The sequence below is a fragment of the Notothenia rossii genome (genome assembly GCF_949606895.1).
Source record: "Notothenia rossii genome assembly, chromosome: 1".
NCBI lineage: Eukaryota > Metazoa > Chordata > Actinopteri > Perciformes > Nototheniidae > Notothenia > Notothenia rossii.
The window spans coordinates 23,916,808-23,932,439 of NC_136912.1; the positions used below are offsets into that span (position 1 = coordinate 23,916,808).

Below are 15,632 nucleotides of genomic sequence, written 5' to 3' on the forward strand. Positions count from 1 at the left end.
TGCGAAAAATAATAGATTTTTTTAAAAATATTGGGCTGTCTTATTTATTCTCTCTCACACACAACCTGCCACTAACGTTAAACCCCTTTCCTATTCAATTAAACACATTCAATGTTTATTTATTGTAGAAGCAATGGGGCTATTTTAATCACACACACACACACACACACACACACACACACACACACACACACACACACACACACACACACACACACACACACACACACACACACACACACACACACACACACACACACACACACACACACACACACACACACACACCTCCGCCTCATTCTGTTTTCATTTACCCGTTCGTTATCTGACCAGCTTCAATCTTGTAGGCTACTCACTTCGTTTCTTTTAGCCCTCGAAAGGGTTTTGGAAGTTGATGCCTCGGTGAACGTGAGTTGTTTGGCTTTCTTGTCCGCAGCAGCAGAAAGCATTTTCAAATGTTTGAATGAATCAACGTGGGTCGTCACCGTCGATTTTCTCTAAGACGTATGCTCCAACACACAGTTGCACGGGGTGCAGGATCGCATTTTTCTGGAGGGTCTAACCATACAACACATAAAATCCAGGTTGGAACATATGGGTTCTTCCTTTTGCTTTTATGCTGCATGTACAGTAGAAACTCTATATTTTCCTTGTATAGAGGCAATGCTTTTGTGAAGTCCCAGAAGCCATTGTACAGAGTGTGAATTTGGAGAGCAGCTGTTTGGAAGAAAGGGGCAAGGCTGCTGGGTCATGGAGGGACAGAGGCAGTGCCACAATGATTTATTTTGAGGCATGGCAGTGAGTGAGGGTTGGGGTTATCATTTTCCTATACAGAATTTAAAAAGCAGAAAAGGAAATGAGAACTGCATTCATATTCAAATCAAGACAATTCCCCAGGTGCCTGCACAGTTTTTCATTATAGAGGATATGTATATTTATGTCTGCTCCAAAGGAAACGGGATAGGGACGCTCAATGCTGTTGTTAGACTGAGCATCTCAAGTTTCTGGGGTGTTATTCTGCTGACAGTCTGATGCCTGCATTGCATTATAGGGCGGTCAGATGAATAATACGTACATTACAAATATAAATGATACATGCAGAGAGTGCTCTTTGATGCATCAGCACCAATATAGTCTACTGCATTGGTTACATTAAACAAATTGTTCCTTTTTGTATCTGACAATTGTGTTTATTTCAAAACGCCAGCAGAAGAGGAGAGACATGCTGCCAGTGGTAGCAGAAGGTGAAGAAAAAACATCCTGCAAATAAGAGATTCATTAAATCAGCAGTGGGAAATGTTCTGTACTCGTCAATGTTCCCACTCTCACTGCCAGCCCACCAGGACAAGTCCTAGTACTCCGTATTGTGAGACCGCCCCTGTCAGCCCCAGGGCATGTTAGTAAAAACCTTGAGCCCTGACTCCTCTAACATGACTGTCAAACGCCTCTCTCTCTTCACTTCTGTTCTTTCCTGTGTTTCTCAGCTTCTCTTCAGTCTTTCAAGAGCAGTGCCTTTGTATCTCCTTCAGTAACACATCAAATGGAATACAAACAACAACAATACGTATCATAATTGGAACGTGTGATATTTTCCATATTGCCCATAACAATATCCCTGGAGGGATTCAGTATAGACGATACTTTATTATTTATATTCAAAAATCGTTAACACAGCAACACATTTTGTAGTACATTATTGTGATTTGTCATAGACTGCAGTAGGCTATTTGTTCATTTTGTGCAAGGGATTGTAACAAAATGCTGCCTTTATGAGTGACTTGACTATCTGATTTGGAATCCACCAACATGCTTGAATCTCAAACCAGAAATGTGGCAGCAAATATTTCTGTCTTGATGTAAATGTAGTCTCTGAATAGCAATTTGTGTGTGAGTTCATATTTGACAAACATATTATTGTCTTGTTTTACTTCTCACTGTAATTGTGTTTGGGACTGCTGTGTTACTGTAAGTGACTTCTTTTAAGTTGGATTAGTTACCAGTTGTCAGATGGTGTAAATATTAAGTTATAATGACATTGATCAAGAGAACTGTGTGTAATTCAGTAATGCATTTACTTTGAGTAAGCACTTACATTAACAGTTGGTGAAACCACATCTAGAGACCTCTATTTCTAACCAGCATTTCAACCGCAGGCCCTTACAGTGTTAGACATGCACATACATTAATCATGTTTGATGCCCTATCCCATAACTGTCCATCATTAATATATACCGTTGTGCTGTGACAGCCACACTAAATGTAAAAGCCTTTTTTTTTTTTACTGTTACTGCATGTCTGATATCACAGCAGACAATATACGGAGTCATGGCAACACCATGGCGTGTGTGTGTACCTTGGTCTGCCCTGGTCATTCTGGACATTGAGACACGTTGCAGCACTGTGGGTGGGCTTAATCTTCATTAAGAGGCAGGGGCATCAGTCTGACTCACTGATACAGAGCGGATGAGAGGGTCTACTCAAGATCCTACTGGGTAATTAGTAAAGTCCTTTTCTCTCCAACCCTTTTCTCCTCAGATAGCCCCATAGGGCACTGGGAAGGACAAAGAAACACACATTTAAATGTTAATTACATCTTTATATTCCTCCAATTTGAATGACTTTTTCATACCTGCAGTGAACAGGGGTTAATATACGGGGATTAGCAACTGAGATATGATGGCAATAATTACCCCCACATCCCCAACCTCTGTGGCATATATCTCGCTTAATGCCCTTTTTAAGTTTGGAAGTAGCTAATTCGTAGACCTTAAAACATGTGACCCAATTTTCCTACGTCTCCACTTTTTGCTGTTTCAACATCAGCTCCACTTTCCTCAGCCAGGAATGAACTGCCACGCTATCTACTATCCCTGCACTCCTTTTTCTATGGCCAATACAAGAATCACCTGAGTGCAAGAACTCTGGGGTCAACATCTGCCTGTTTTGTGCACTGTGCAGCTCGAGGCAGGGGCATTATACCCAACATCCCCCGGCCCCTACACTCCAAGATCATACAATCAAATATAATGCCCCCCTCATTATTGTTTTAGACAGTCACTGCCCGGAGTTAATACCAGCCCAGAAAAGCCCGGCTGATGTCACGCAAGTGGACGACTGCATCTGTGTGATATACAGATTTTATGTATGAGGACAGCTTTGGAAACAGTCAACTTTATATTTACTCTTCACAGTTAATGTTTGCAGAGGTTTTCTTTTGTGGGTGAGTTTGAGCTAGAGGAGGTGTCTGTCACACCTGATAATGACATAACAGAAAATGAAATATACCATTATTTTGTTTTTTCCCCCTGCTTTCTTTCTGGGGTGGCTGGCAGGTATGGCACTATCAATACTTTAATTTACTGACATGTTGGCCCCGGCTTAACTGTGAAGAACACTTTCACAGGTGTTTACAGATTGGTTCTGAGAGTGAGGGGTATATTTCTGTCACATTCTCACTAAACCTGTGCTAGAGGTCAGTCAATTGCCTCCTCTCCTCGAGGGCTGTTGCAGAATCTCAGCAGACTGATTGATGTGCAGTTGTTGTCCTGTGCTTCATTGCTTTTTTGTTTTGTTTGCTTTTGTTAGAAGGCAAACAAAATAACTGCCACTAACAACAATGAGTATCTCTTAGGGACATAAAACCTGGAGATTGGCAACGATGTCTCAGTGAATAGATGTTATACGTTTTGTCTGCCTTGAGGCTTCTATTAATTACCTTCTTTGGTACATTTTTGAGGGTTTTTTACTTGCTATACTTTTTTTATAAATTACAAATAATATAAGCTACAACATAATAGCCGTGGAGAGTTTGTATATAATGCCTGTGAAGCCTTTTTGCTCGAATAAAATGTACTCAATGATTAAGCATGGACACATAACACAAATAATGTGTCATTACGATTGCAATACACAAGCTAATATGTAATATCAAAATAGGTTGGACCTACTGTATTGTCTTTAAAAAAATTAATTAACTTTGGCTTAAGAAATAACATGTGTACTGTATGGGTCATGTAAGACGCTCTTAATTTAGCTGAAGCCTGCCATCATTTATATCATATTTAAACCTAATTTGTAATAAATAATAAGTTTGGCATTTGTTTTCTGTTACTTGCCAGGCGTAATATCTTTATTAACTGGATTCCCAGGTAGAGTAAAGCAGATGGACTCTTAGAAACATTGCACCTATCTGCCAAACAGAAATGGGATTGGTATGAGAGATGGCAGTTGTGCCTTTGCTGATCACCTCCAGTATATGTCCTCTTTTAAACAGCTGGAAACATGCTGTCGAATGACCATCTGTACGACATCTTCCACCTGGAGGATCATAACAACACAGCTGATTGCCTTTAGACTGGCTCCTCTTGAAATAAAACACAGTTAAGCCTGCATACCACTTAGTGAACTCTTAGTGACAATTTATTGGCAGCTTGATTGTCATCCTGGCTGATTTTAAACTATACATCGATCCTTAGGAAATAAAGTAATTTGTTTCACAGTGAGGTTTATAGATTGTCAAGGCTATCACTGTTTTATCATATGCATATATATATGTATATTGACTATAAAGAGACATTCCGACAACTAAGCTACTATTAAAAACCAAGGAAGACATAAAAAACTGTGTAAAATCAATTTTATATTTAAGATATCTTTGACATTGACCTGTTAACAAATCAGTGTGCATGGACGTATACCTCTATGAATGTCAGCCACTTCAGAGATCTCCCTAGGGAGCCATAGACAGTCTTTGACAGCGGCGGTGGGATGATGGAAGGGTAAAGTGACATTTAAATGACAGTAAAGACATGCAACAGGTGAGGTTATTAAATAACCTTTATCCAGGACAATCAGTGGTTGACAGCCTCATGAACATAAACCAGTGAATTCATTGGATAATAACTGAGAGACTCAGACCCGACGTGACTAGGAAATTAGAATGACAATTGTGTGGCCGCTTGAACTTTCACTAAAAGCGCCATTTGACATGCAGTTTGCTTACTGGTTTTAATGGCTTTTAACTCTCGGGGAACCAAGAGGGCTGAAAAAAGAGCCTTAAGAGCAGTTCGTCATTTTGTAGTATTGAGGTTTAAAAAAAAACTGGGCTTGATATATAATGCTTAATTAATTAAAACAAAACAAAAACGTGAGTAAACATGTATGTTACAGTACTGATATAAATATTTAATAAATCACAGCTGACATTTTAAACAGAGTGCTTATATTTATTGTCTACTGTAATTGAGATCAAAAGGTCAGGAAAAGTTCCAGTACCCCAATGCCATCACCCATACAGGGACATATTGAAGGCTTCCTAGTGTGTCTTGCCAAACCCTTTTTCAACCCAAAAGCAACCCCCACTCAAATCTCCCCTGCAGCTTCCTGTGGGTCCACATTCACAGTGTAATGCCAGGGAGACTGGGCACCGCTCCAACTACCATTACCTGGGCAGGCGGGGAGCCGTGTTGGCCTTATTATGCTACTATACTGCATGATTTATGACTCTGTCTATGTGCATCTGCTACATTAATAAACATTTGGGCACACACATCATTTAACCTACAAAGTTTTGAACACAAGTTATATCATACGGTTGGTATCATGAGCATCACTGCTGAGACATTAGTTCAGAGTACATAGTTTTGCTTATTTCCTTTTCAGGCCAGACGAACAACTCATCATAAAGGAAAAGCTATTCATCTGTTTAAAAAATGGCTGACCTTGAGTTGGTTCTAATGTGGGTCGGAAAAACCCCCACAAAAGGCAGCTTTTCCCTTACTGTTTTTAAGATACAGTGTTTTACTTAGTTGCCATGGTAACCAACATAGTCAATGGATGCAGCCAGTTTCAGATTTTTTTTTTCAGACATGCCATGGCAGATATGTCTGAGCCAGGCGAGGAACAACTATATATTGCTCTGCCGTGAATTGGGTCATCATTTTGTCTGCTCTCACTGTTTCAATCGGAGAAAAAAACTGACAGGGGAAAAGGGATGAAATGTCAAGCAGTGCAAACCCAGGGGGACTTGGGAATGAGACAGTCATAAAGTTACCAAAAAGGGAACGTTGACTGCTGGAGTGATACAAACACTGTGCGTGTGAATATGAGTTTCTGGCATATTGTAAGGGGGCAATGCCTATGGTAAACAACATCTGTTGATGTTATGTAAAATGTTGAGTATACCAAAAGTTGTTATTTATTTTCCCTAATCAAGGAAATTATATGCAGGACTCCGCTATCTCTGTCTACTTATAGCCTAACTTGACATAATTAAACCAGCAGGATACAAGTTCAATCATTAATCAAGATTCCCTGACCACTCAGGTTCGTGTCTCTTTTTAAATGTGTGTGCGTGAAAGCGGTTCATTCATTATGGGAAACTATTCTGTATGTTTTTTGTTGGCTTCCTGTTTCTGTGAATCTGTCTAGCTCTCTCTCTCTGTTTTTCCCCTCGGTTTCAACTCATCCCAAATAAACAACACCGCTCAGAATATTCATATACTGTAATTCCTCAAACACGCCGAAGACATCTGGAGGATAGAGTCGGATTGTTGACTGAATACGTCCCTGTTTGCAGTCGGGACGGCTTTTGTCTTTGTTCAGTGCAGTTCCATTTTACATGTGTACAGTCATTCCAGTCTTGTTTATGTTTCAACTTAGCTTCAGCGAGCATGTTTCTTTGCACATGTTTCAGGAGAGATAGTTGTAGGCTTTGTGGTGGAAATGTATTCAAACTGGACGCAGTGAGCTCAACGGGGCATGGACTCTTTCTTTTAGTACAGCGCTTTTAGCTCGATTTCCTGCTGGTAACGCTGTTTTACCAATTCATGTGCGTTTTTCTTTTCTCTGCTCCAATTCTCCCTCTTTGTTTCTTCATTAATTATTCAAGAATGATTTAATTTGATATATGTGTGTGGTATTTTTACCCTTTAGAGGACAAGCTACAGTCTATAGGAAGGTATGTTTACTGCACAGCATACTGTATGGCTGCAAGAAAAACACAATACCACTCAACTTAATAATAATGAATATCCTTCAATGGCAAAGGGAAGTCATGGACATCTTTGAGAAGAGTACAAATTCATATTTCCATATTGCCTATGTACATTATGCTATTTTGGAAGATATTACATGTGGGCTCATGTCTTCAATCACAATAATACTTTGTTGATTTATGCTCTGACTTTTGATTGTAGAGTTCAATGCCTTTTTAGGTTAAAGATTAATGAAATAAAATAAACTATTAAAATGACTCTTCATGACATCATTACCAATACTGTGATTTGAGCTCCTTTCAATAATTGTTTTAATATGGTTTTACAAAATACACAAAATGCATACAATTTGGTTTGGTACTAGTTGATATTACAAATATACGGGATTTACTTTATCAGAATATGTGTAACTGTAGTTGTCTCTGTGGCTGAAGTATTGCCTGTGGGTGCTGACACTTGGGTATTTAAATGCAAAATAAGTCGGAGATTTTTGATGGTAAAGATTTCTGGTTACTAACCATTTTTCGTTTTAGTGTGGATTTATACATTGAAATGGCCATAAATCTGATATGTTTCCATTGACATTGAGTAACTAAGTGTTTGAACTGTATAGCAAAGAAAAAGCCAAATAAGGTTTGAACATGGTTTGCTTTTTAATTCTCCCACTAAAAGCACTGTTGGAAGTTGATGGGTTAGACATCTCCAATTGTATTCACCATTTTTTTATTGCAATCCACTTATAATGGCTTTTATTCTTTGATTGGACATAATAACATGTAGTTTATTGGCCCAATTTTTTAAGCTGTATTTGAAAGTGCTTATCCCCTTCACTCAAGACACTCTTGTTTGACGTAAGGCATAGTTTAGTTGATGCTGTTCTTTTCAAATGGTTACATGGTTTAAATCAATGGAGGTATGTTTACTCAGATGTCCTACTGTTTTTCGTATAAAAGATTCAGCGCTACCCAGTTTAGCTTTCTTTACAATATACTGTAAAGACATGGTAAAAGTTCACCCTTGAAATATTTATTGTTCACCAGAAGGTCTACCCGGTGACTAAATGGATGAATGGATGAACTAATTATCTTTAGAGGTTAGGGTACAATACGGGCCAAATCCAAGTGGTAAATTGCTATTCTGGTGGACATTTGTTTTGAAGGCCGTCATTTAACACTGATGTCACAAAGTGAACACACTCATGATATAAAAATGAATGCATAAGTAATTGACAAGCCCAGAATGTGGTTATCATGTTGCGTTATTGTAAAATGTAAGTATTATTTGTTACAATAGATTAATAAACAAGCCACGTAAAAATATAGCACACATGTTCACTTATTTCCTGGTGTATTGTATACCAGCTCCGCTGATTCAAACATGTGAAAATGAGATGTGGGGAACATCTGCAAATTCCTATCCGTATTAACATTTCTGCACATTTGGATACATGTAGCTTTGGGACTGTCTGTTTGATAGGTAAAGCAAACATTAGGGAAACACAGATGCTCCATCTGACCCGCCTTAATTGAGGACAAGGCTGATTAGATGCGTTGTATGCACATACTGTAGAATGAGTGCCAATTGTCTATTTGGACCTCATCCCATTAAATATTGAATGTGGACAAAGGTAATTGGACAACTAAGAAACCTTTCATTCCTACCTTAACTTCTGAATGTACCCCATTACAGTTATGTTTAGTCGTTTAAAGAAAATGTGCGGTTGGGAAGGAAAGAGGGTGCATTTCGTTGTACATATTGTAAAGCCCATTGAGGCACCTTTGTGTTTAGTGATATTGGGCAATATAAATACATTTATATTGACCTGACTGAAGCACACTGATACAATGTCATTATGATATTACTGTATGTGCAAAAGTGTAACGTTAGTCACAAGATCACATTTGTAAAATAACTTCTGCCCCCACTCTATTATATATTCAATTAACTTTTTTCCTATGTCCTATTGCTATGTAGTGGTATTAGAGTGACTCAACTAGCCCACTTTTATTTACCACACCCACACAAACTGTCAAGTTGCTTTAATTGCCTTCAACTATGTGACAATAGAAGGCAAAACCCTAACCCCGAGTCTTCTACTATTCATTAAAGTTAATCAATCAACAAGCCAGTTATGAGTAATGCTCCTCCTGGGCCAGTGTGGGCAGATATTTGTCAAACAGTGTAATAGTCACAACGAAACAGCCTTTGAACCCTAAGATAGGGCCACCAGAGGCCATACAGTGGTATCTCCAAGACTTTGTTGAATTTCCCTCTTAGACAAAACAGTTGTCATCAAACATTTTAAAGTCCTGGGAGGCACATTTGACAAAGGATAATGTGACATGTGCTGTGTCTCGCTGGTTGATGCCCCAAAGTGGGGTCAAACTAATAACCTCAACCTTTGTGGATGAGGTTATAAGTTGCCTAAAGTAGCCTCTGGACAATATACCCTGTCAAGATCAACATTCACTTTGAATTGCAGGCTTAAAGCGTAAACAACTTAACTTAACTCTTCTGCTAGCCTGCAGGTGAGATGTGCTTTGTACAAACAACCTGTGCCATAAAACTATTATACATTATAAAACCATATCATAATCTCTTGTTGCACATGATATTAAAGGTCCCCTATTATACTGTTTTTCATCAACATATAATAGGTCTCAGTTATATACAAAACATGTCTCTGCAGTGTTTGGCTCCAAACAGATCATGCATTGTAGCATCACATAATCCCCTCTGTTTCAAAAGTGCTGATTCTCTGTCTGTTACTTAAGATGAAAATAAGGAGCCCCTCCCCACGCCCCTCTGAGAGATATTTGGTTAAAAAGAACACAATGGTGCTCTAGGAGGAGATTCAGGTGATAAGGTGGGGGGGGGGGGGTTTACCTTGGTTGGTGATTGGCTAATGGTTACACAAGCCAACAAATCGTTATGGCATCATAAAGTGGCCAAAATCTGATCAGCTCATTTTCAGACAGGTTTTGATATAAATGGAGGATGACTTCAGCCACTACCAATTACGTTTGAACCTTCTCAGCCTTTGTCAACCCAGCATGTGCTACCCTTTGTACTCTGCCTTTGAGAAACTCCCCTTGATAATTGCAACCTGACATACTGCGTAGAATAACAATTGAGTAGAGTGAAGCATGTTTCACTTCATGTTCTCTTCTCCTTTGCCTCTGTCCATGTTGAGATCCACAGCACATTGAGCTTTCTTCTCCTACTTTTTGGCTTCTTTAAAAATAATTTCTGATGTAGATGTCAGCACGAAGAAGAATAGCCAGTTCACAACAATGGAAGACAAGGGACATGGGATTTTATTTCATGTATTTTCATTACAAAGGGAACCAATTTACGAGGAACTAACCAATGGTAAAATTGGATTGCAGCCTTTTTTTTTTCATCTCAAATGGGAATGTATTACATTCCTCCTTTTGTGATAAAGACAGCCATACTTTTTTGTTTGGACTCAGCATTTAATTATGTGATATTATCTCACAAATGTAACTGATCGCTTTCAATTACATTAGTTTTGTTTGAAAATGGAAACAGGCTGACGGCTCTGTACTACAGTATATGAAATGATAGTAGTAAGAGTAAATAGGGAAACATCTTTCATTGTCTCTTGAGATAGAGATGGAGACTCTGACCATTGACCTCTGAGCAGCTACTGTAGGCTGGTCTCTTCAGCCTTATTAATCAGTACTCCGTTTCTCCGAATTATGCGATTCCTGCTGTATCACTCAGCAGAACTAGCTGTAAATAATTGTATGAAATGTACATTGTTTTTCTTTTATATTAAAACATTTGAAATGTATTTTTCTGAAATGTATTTTGTACTATAGTTATCCTCTTCTTCCCTTTTGCGTTACTTTTCCGAATTGTATCTCCTTGAAATTCTTCTTCTGATCTTTTTATTGTGTTTCCATAGCCCCAAACTCTCAATTCATTCTCACTCTATTTTCTTTGTCCTTTTTTTACTGCACAATATTATATGTGTTGCTCTTTCCTGCCAGCTGCAGATGAAAAGTAGGTTATTCTTAGTGCTTGCCCTGTCTTACCTTACATGTTATGCATCATTTGACATTCTGTTATCCTGTCCCAGGATTACACTGTCTGAGGAGAGACCAAACACCGCACCTTTGCTCCATATTATTACCCAACACTGGCACAACTCATCATGCCACACATCCACATCTCAAGGCTTTTCACTTCACAGTTATTGGTGAATGTTTAGTTTATTTACTGCTTAAATGACACTGAAATGCAACTATGGTGGGTCTGGGTGCTGAAGCTAAAGAGGCTTTTTATTTAATTGGTTTTGTTGATCCTTAGGATGGAAATACTAAATTGGAAATGCTATTAGGTAAATATTCCCTTGTGAATATATGAAAATGGGATATGATAAAAAACACTATTTGCAGTCAATTGCAAGGCACATGTTGTTGTTCTGCTTCATAAATGTGAGTCTTTATTCATGATGCATGGGTATTACTATCTCTCTGAATTGAACAGAACAAGATAAGTCAACATTAAAAGAAATGCCTTTATTACCTCAGTATTCACAATATGTTCAGAGAAGCCTGGGGGGATAATACATAATGTGTTTCAAGTTAAGTCCTACTGTGCTCTATATAAAACCCTATCAGTTATAATCATATGTACAAAGGCAATTTTTCCTCTAGGTAAGATAGTAATCTGAATGAAAAAGAGATAGGCTACTAGGATCTACTGTAACAAATCCTATTAGTCGTAAAAAGGTATGCCACTACCATCTTCCTTTTATTCTCATATCTTGTCTCCCTAAGTAATGTCTATAGATGTTACTTGAGTAATGTTTTACACTGTTTGCAGGGTCACCATACTATGCTTCCAAAATAAACTTGTTAGCCCTTTGCTTCCATGTTATTATCTGAGCAGCTCATTTCCAGAACCCACTGTAAATGGCAACTGCATTCATCATCACAGCTGAACAGCCAAAAATTACAAACCGCACATTTGAATATGCGCATAATATCCACAGGTACAGTAATTTCCCCACTGAAGAGATCATGTAAAATAATCTAACAATAAAACTTATGTGGGGAAGCATCATTTGACATTTTTCATCTCCAAGGGAAACTACAGTATCCTGTCTACAACCTTATCTATGCACCCCTGGTTTTCTTGTCTTAGGCCCTAGCCACACGGGAACAAAAAAGCAAGAAACAAATTCGATATCTAAAAAGTCTTCCATCCACACTCAATAGGCACCAGAAACGTGTCCTTCCACACGAAACCGCTCGACCCGCTGGAGACACTGTAGCAGGCCTACATATGCCGGGCCTGTAAGTGGCGCTGTACTTCCGCCACAAAATACACCAAAAGCAGCGAAGAAGACCTCCCGAGCATGGTTGCCATGGTTGCCCTTCTGTGTATTCTCCGCAGTTGATTTAGCAGCAGAGGTGGAGACAGACAGGGCTCTGGCTGCTTCTCTCTTTCTCCCTCCCCGAGGCAAGCGTGTGCTCCTGCTGTAAATCTCCTCGGTAGTCCACCAGCAGATGAAAAACACCCACCTCTCCGCCTCTTCCAACCGTGCGGCAGAGTTTCGCCGGTCAACATGTCCGTTAAAGTTGAAATCTTCCGGAAAAAATGAGAAAAGTGCCGGTCAAAGGTCTTCTTTGTTATTTATTGAGCTTTAAAACAAATGGATAACGACTCTATATAATAATAATAAACGGAGTGTCTCTTTTCCTCCCCCTCTTCTGACAGCTCGTCAGTATCCGTCTCATGCAGCAGCTGATCCAGTAATGAGTGACCCAACAGTAAAATTAACATATTTATAACTAGTTTAGGTAGTTTGAGAGGTAATTAAAATAGCTAAGTGTGATGATCTAACTTGAAGTGTGTGTTTTGCTCTGCTCACCGCTCCATCACAGCGGGCGGAGCTGCAGGTGAGTAGAGCTGCGTGTCTCTCCGTCAGCAGCAGCTGATCTCTGATCTCTCTCTCCTGTCCGATTAGACTTCACTCGCGTTTATGTCCATATCGATCAGATCTAAATAGTTCTAGCTAATGGTATGGCTGCCTGCGTGTCAAAGGACACCGAAACAATAAGCGACATTTTGACCGGAGAATTTTAGATTTTGCCGGCTAACGGAAACTCTGCCGTGCTGGGGGGTCTGCTAGAGGCACCTGCTGGGTGCACTGTCCTGCAAAATACCAGCACCTGGCTCGAAACACTCGGAAAACTGTTGTTGTTGGCAAAACACATCAGCAATGACACGGGTGACACGGGGGTGAGCAGGAGAGGTGGAGAATGGTGGGGCTATTGTGTCATCGTTATCAGAAAATGATCGTATAGCCCTTTGGCCCCCCAGATTGTTGTGTCCCCAGATATACCCACCTTTGGACACGTTACCGTTATCTGTTATCGTTTCCCTGTGGGCCTCGTGTGGCCGAACCGTAAATAAAATTGAGAACTGTAGCGAATACGACCCGTTCCGTCTCCGTGTGGCTCCAGCCTTAGTCAAGGTAGCTGATTGTTGTTATAGCGTTTCAGCTTCATTCAGTGACACAATTTGCATACATCTTATTTAATTTGTAAGCAAGCCTTAGATTGAAATGTGACAGTTGTTTTCCAAACTATTAGAACACTGTTAGGAAATTAGAAGCATTGTGATACGTTCAAATAACAAATTGTAATATGTAGCACATGTGATATAGGTGTATTGTTGAAACAAAGATCCTCTTTCAGTTTGACTTCCATTTTTATTATGAGACATGATGAGAGAAATACACCTGGAAATGTCTCACACTCAACATTTTAAAGGTTTTTTTAGGCAAAGTTCTCACATGTGCTGTAGATCCGCCAAACATTTTAAACACTATCATTTATGAAGAAAGAAGCGCATTGTCCTACTTTTTTGACACGCTCTTCTTACCTAATAAGCATAAATCATATCTGTAGTTTACTGGCAGGCTTCTGGCATATTTGTATATGGTCAACTCATAATGCTGCTGTTGATCTATTATCAGGAATAACTGCCCACTGGCAAATGCTACTGCTTTGTACTCCTGCAATTTTGTGGCCAAACGGATTTAAATAAAAGCCAATGATGAAACATAAATTACATTTTGTTACAGTTTCTTTGTTTGGTCCCCCATTGGTCCTTATTTAACCCACATGGGCATGTATTACTCTCCTGACCTTTCCATGTATTTTATGTCTTACAGAACAAGATCATCCTGGACCCCCTGACATTCAGTGAGGCTCGTTTCCGGCCCTCTCTGGAGGAGCGCCTGGAGAGCATCATCAGTGGTGCCGCACTAATGGCTGACTCCTCGTGCACACGTGATGATCGGCGTGAACGGATCGTGGCAGAGTGCAACGCTGTTCGGCAGGCCCTGCAAGACTTGTTGAGCGAGTACATGAACAACGTAAGTTTCTTTTCGGATTATTCAATACCTATTAGCTAACTGAAACTGCACACATGATCATTTGTGAAACTCATTTGACTACACACATCATTGAATAGTACTTACCTGCTAGGGATCTGCTTTAACATTTCGTATGTTATCCTGTTTCTTCTCTCTGTAAACACAGTCACCTATCAGATGTTCTTAAGCCCAGAGCCTGTTTTTCAGGTCTCAGCTTTGACAATGACATTCCCAGAACAAATTACCATATCTTCCCTTCTAAAAGGGTTAAATTAATAATCTTTTTTCTCAAAGCAAGGTTACACCTGTGAGTTGGATGTAGAAGTGTCAGAATCAATATATATGTTTTTATTTTAAAGTAAATTCAGATTGAACACAGTAAAAACATGTAAATTATTGTGTCCGTACAAAAAAAATAATACTTAGGCCTATAGTGAAAACCACCCTTGAATGATGGGATGGTAGACTAAAAGCTTTAGGAATCCAAACTACAACATATAATAAGTACCCTGTATCAACATTGATGCAAAACAAGTGAAATGTGACCTTTTTAGAGAGATTTAGCAAAAAAAAAAACACTTCTGGGGTCATTTGGGTGGATTTCACCTATCTCTGCCCCCCCTTGCTCGATTTTTCTCGATCTCTTTCTAACCGTCAGAGCCAATGGAATCGAGGGGAACTCCCACACACTCCTTATTTGGTAATGTGTGTGTGAGACTGACGCATAGCCAAACCCGGAAGCTGCGATAACTGGTGGCTACCATTAGCAGCTAACTTTTACTCTCCGATTTTACATAAAAATGGAACAATGGATTATACATTTAAAAAAAGTATTCCCCAGAAACATTATCAACCTATGGATTAACCGATTTAGCCGCATTTTATCTCGTTTTAATGCCACTGAACAAGTGTTTTGATCAGATTGACAGCTACGGTGAGACAATCTCCCGTAAAAGCTACATAAAGGTACGTGTTGTGATGTCTGTGTCTGCTTCCCCTGTCGCGAGTTTGGATCACTCAGTGATGATATATATACTTAAATAATCTGTGGAACCTCTATCGTCAGTTAGCTGAGATCCTTCCCGTTAATCTGGTATAACACATTAATAGGTTCTTAAATATTAAGATGCCCTGAGACACAGTGTCGTGAATAAAAAAAAAAGCCCCCACCGAGGGGGGCTTTGGGGCTTAACAGGGCCTTCTTAAAGATTTTATTTCAA

At 39.4% G+C, this 15,632-nt stretch overlaps 1 protein-coding gene across 4 annotated transcripts in view; it reads left to right on the forward strand.

The window, feature by feature from the left end:
• Positions 1–15,632, forward strand: part of ctnna2 (catenin (cadherin-associated protein), alpha 2) — a 314,859-nt gene that overhangs the window by 79,113 nt on the left and 220,114 nt on the right. For 2 of the 4 annotated variants that reach the window (XM_079693317.1, XM_079693318.1), the window contains one exon: positions 14,209–14,412. In XM_079693317.1, the coding sequence (XP_079549443.1) occupies positions 14,209–14,412 (204 nt within the window). Of the gene's footprint in view, positions 1–12,397; positions 12,636–13,488; positions 13,507–14,208; positions 14,413–15,632 lie in introns of those variants that run through there. The other 2 variants (XM_079693319.1, XM_079693320.1) reach the window with 2 other exon arrangements.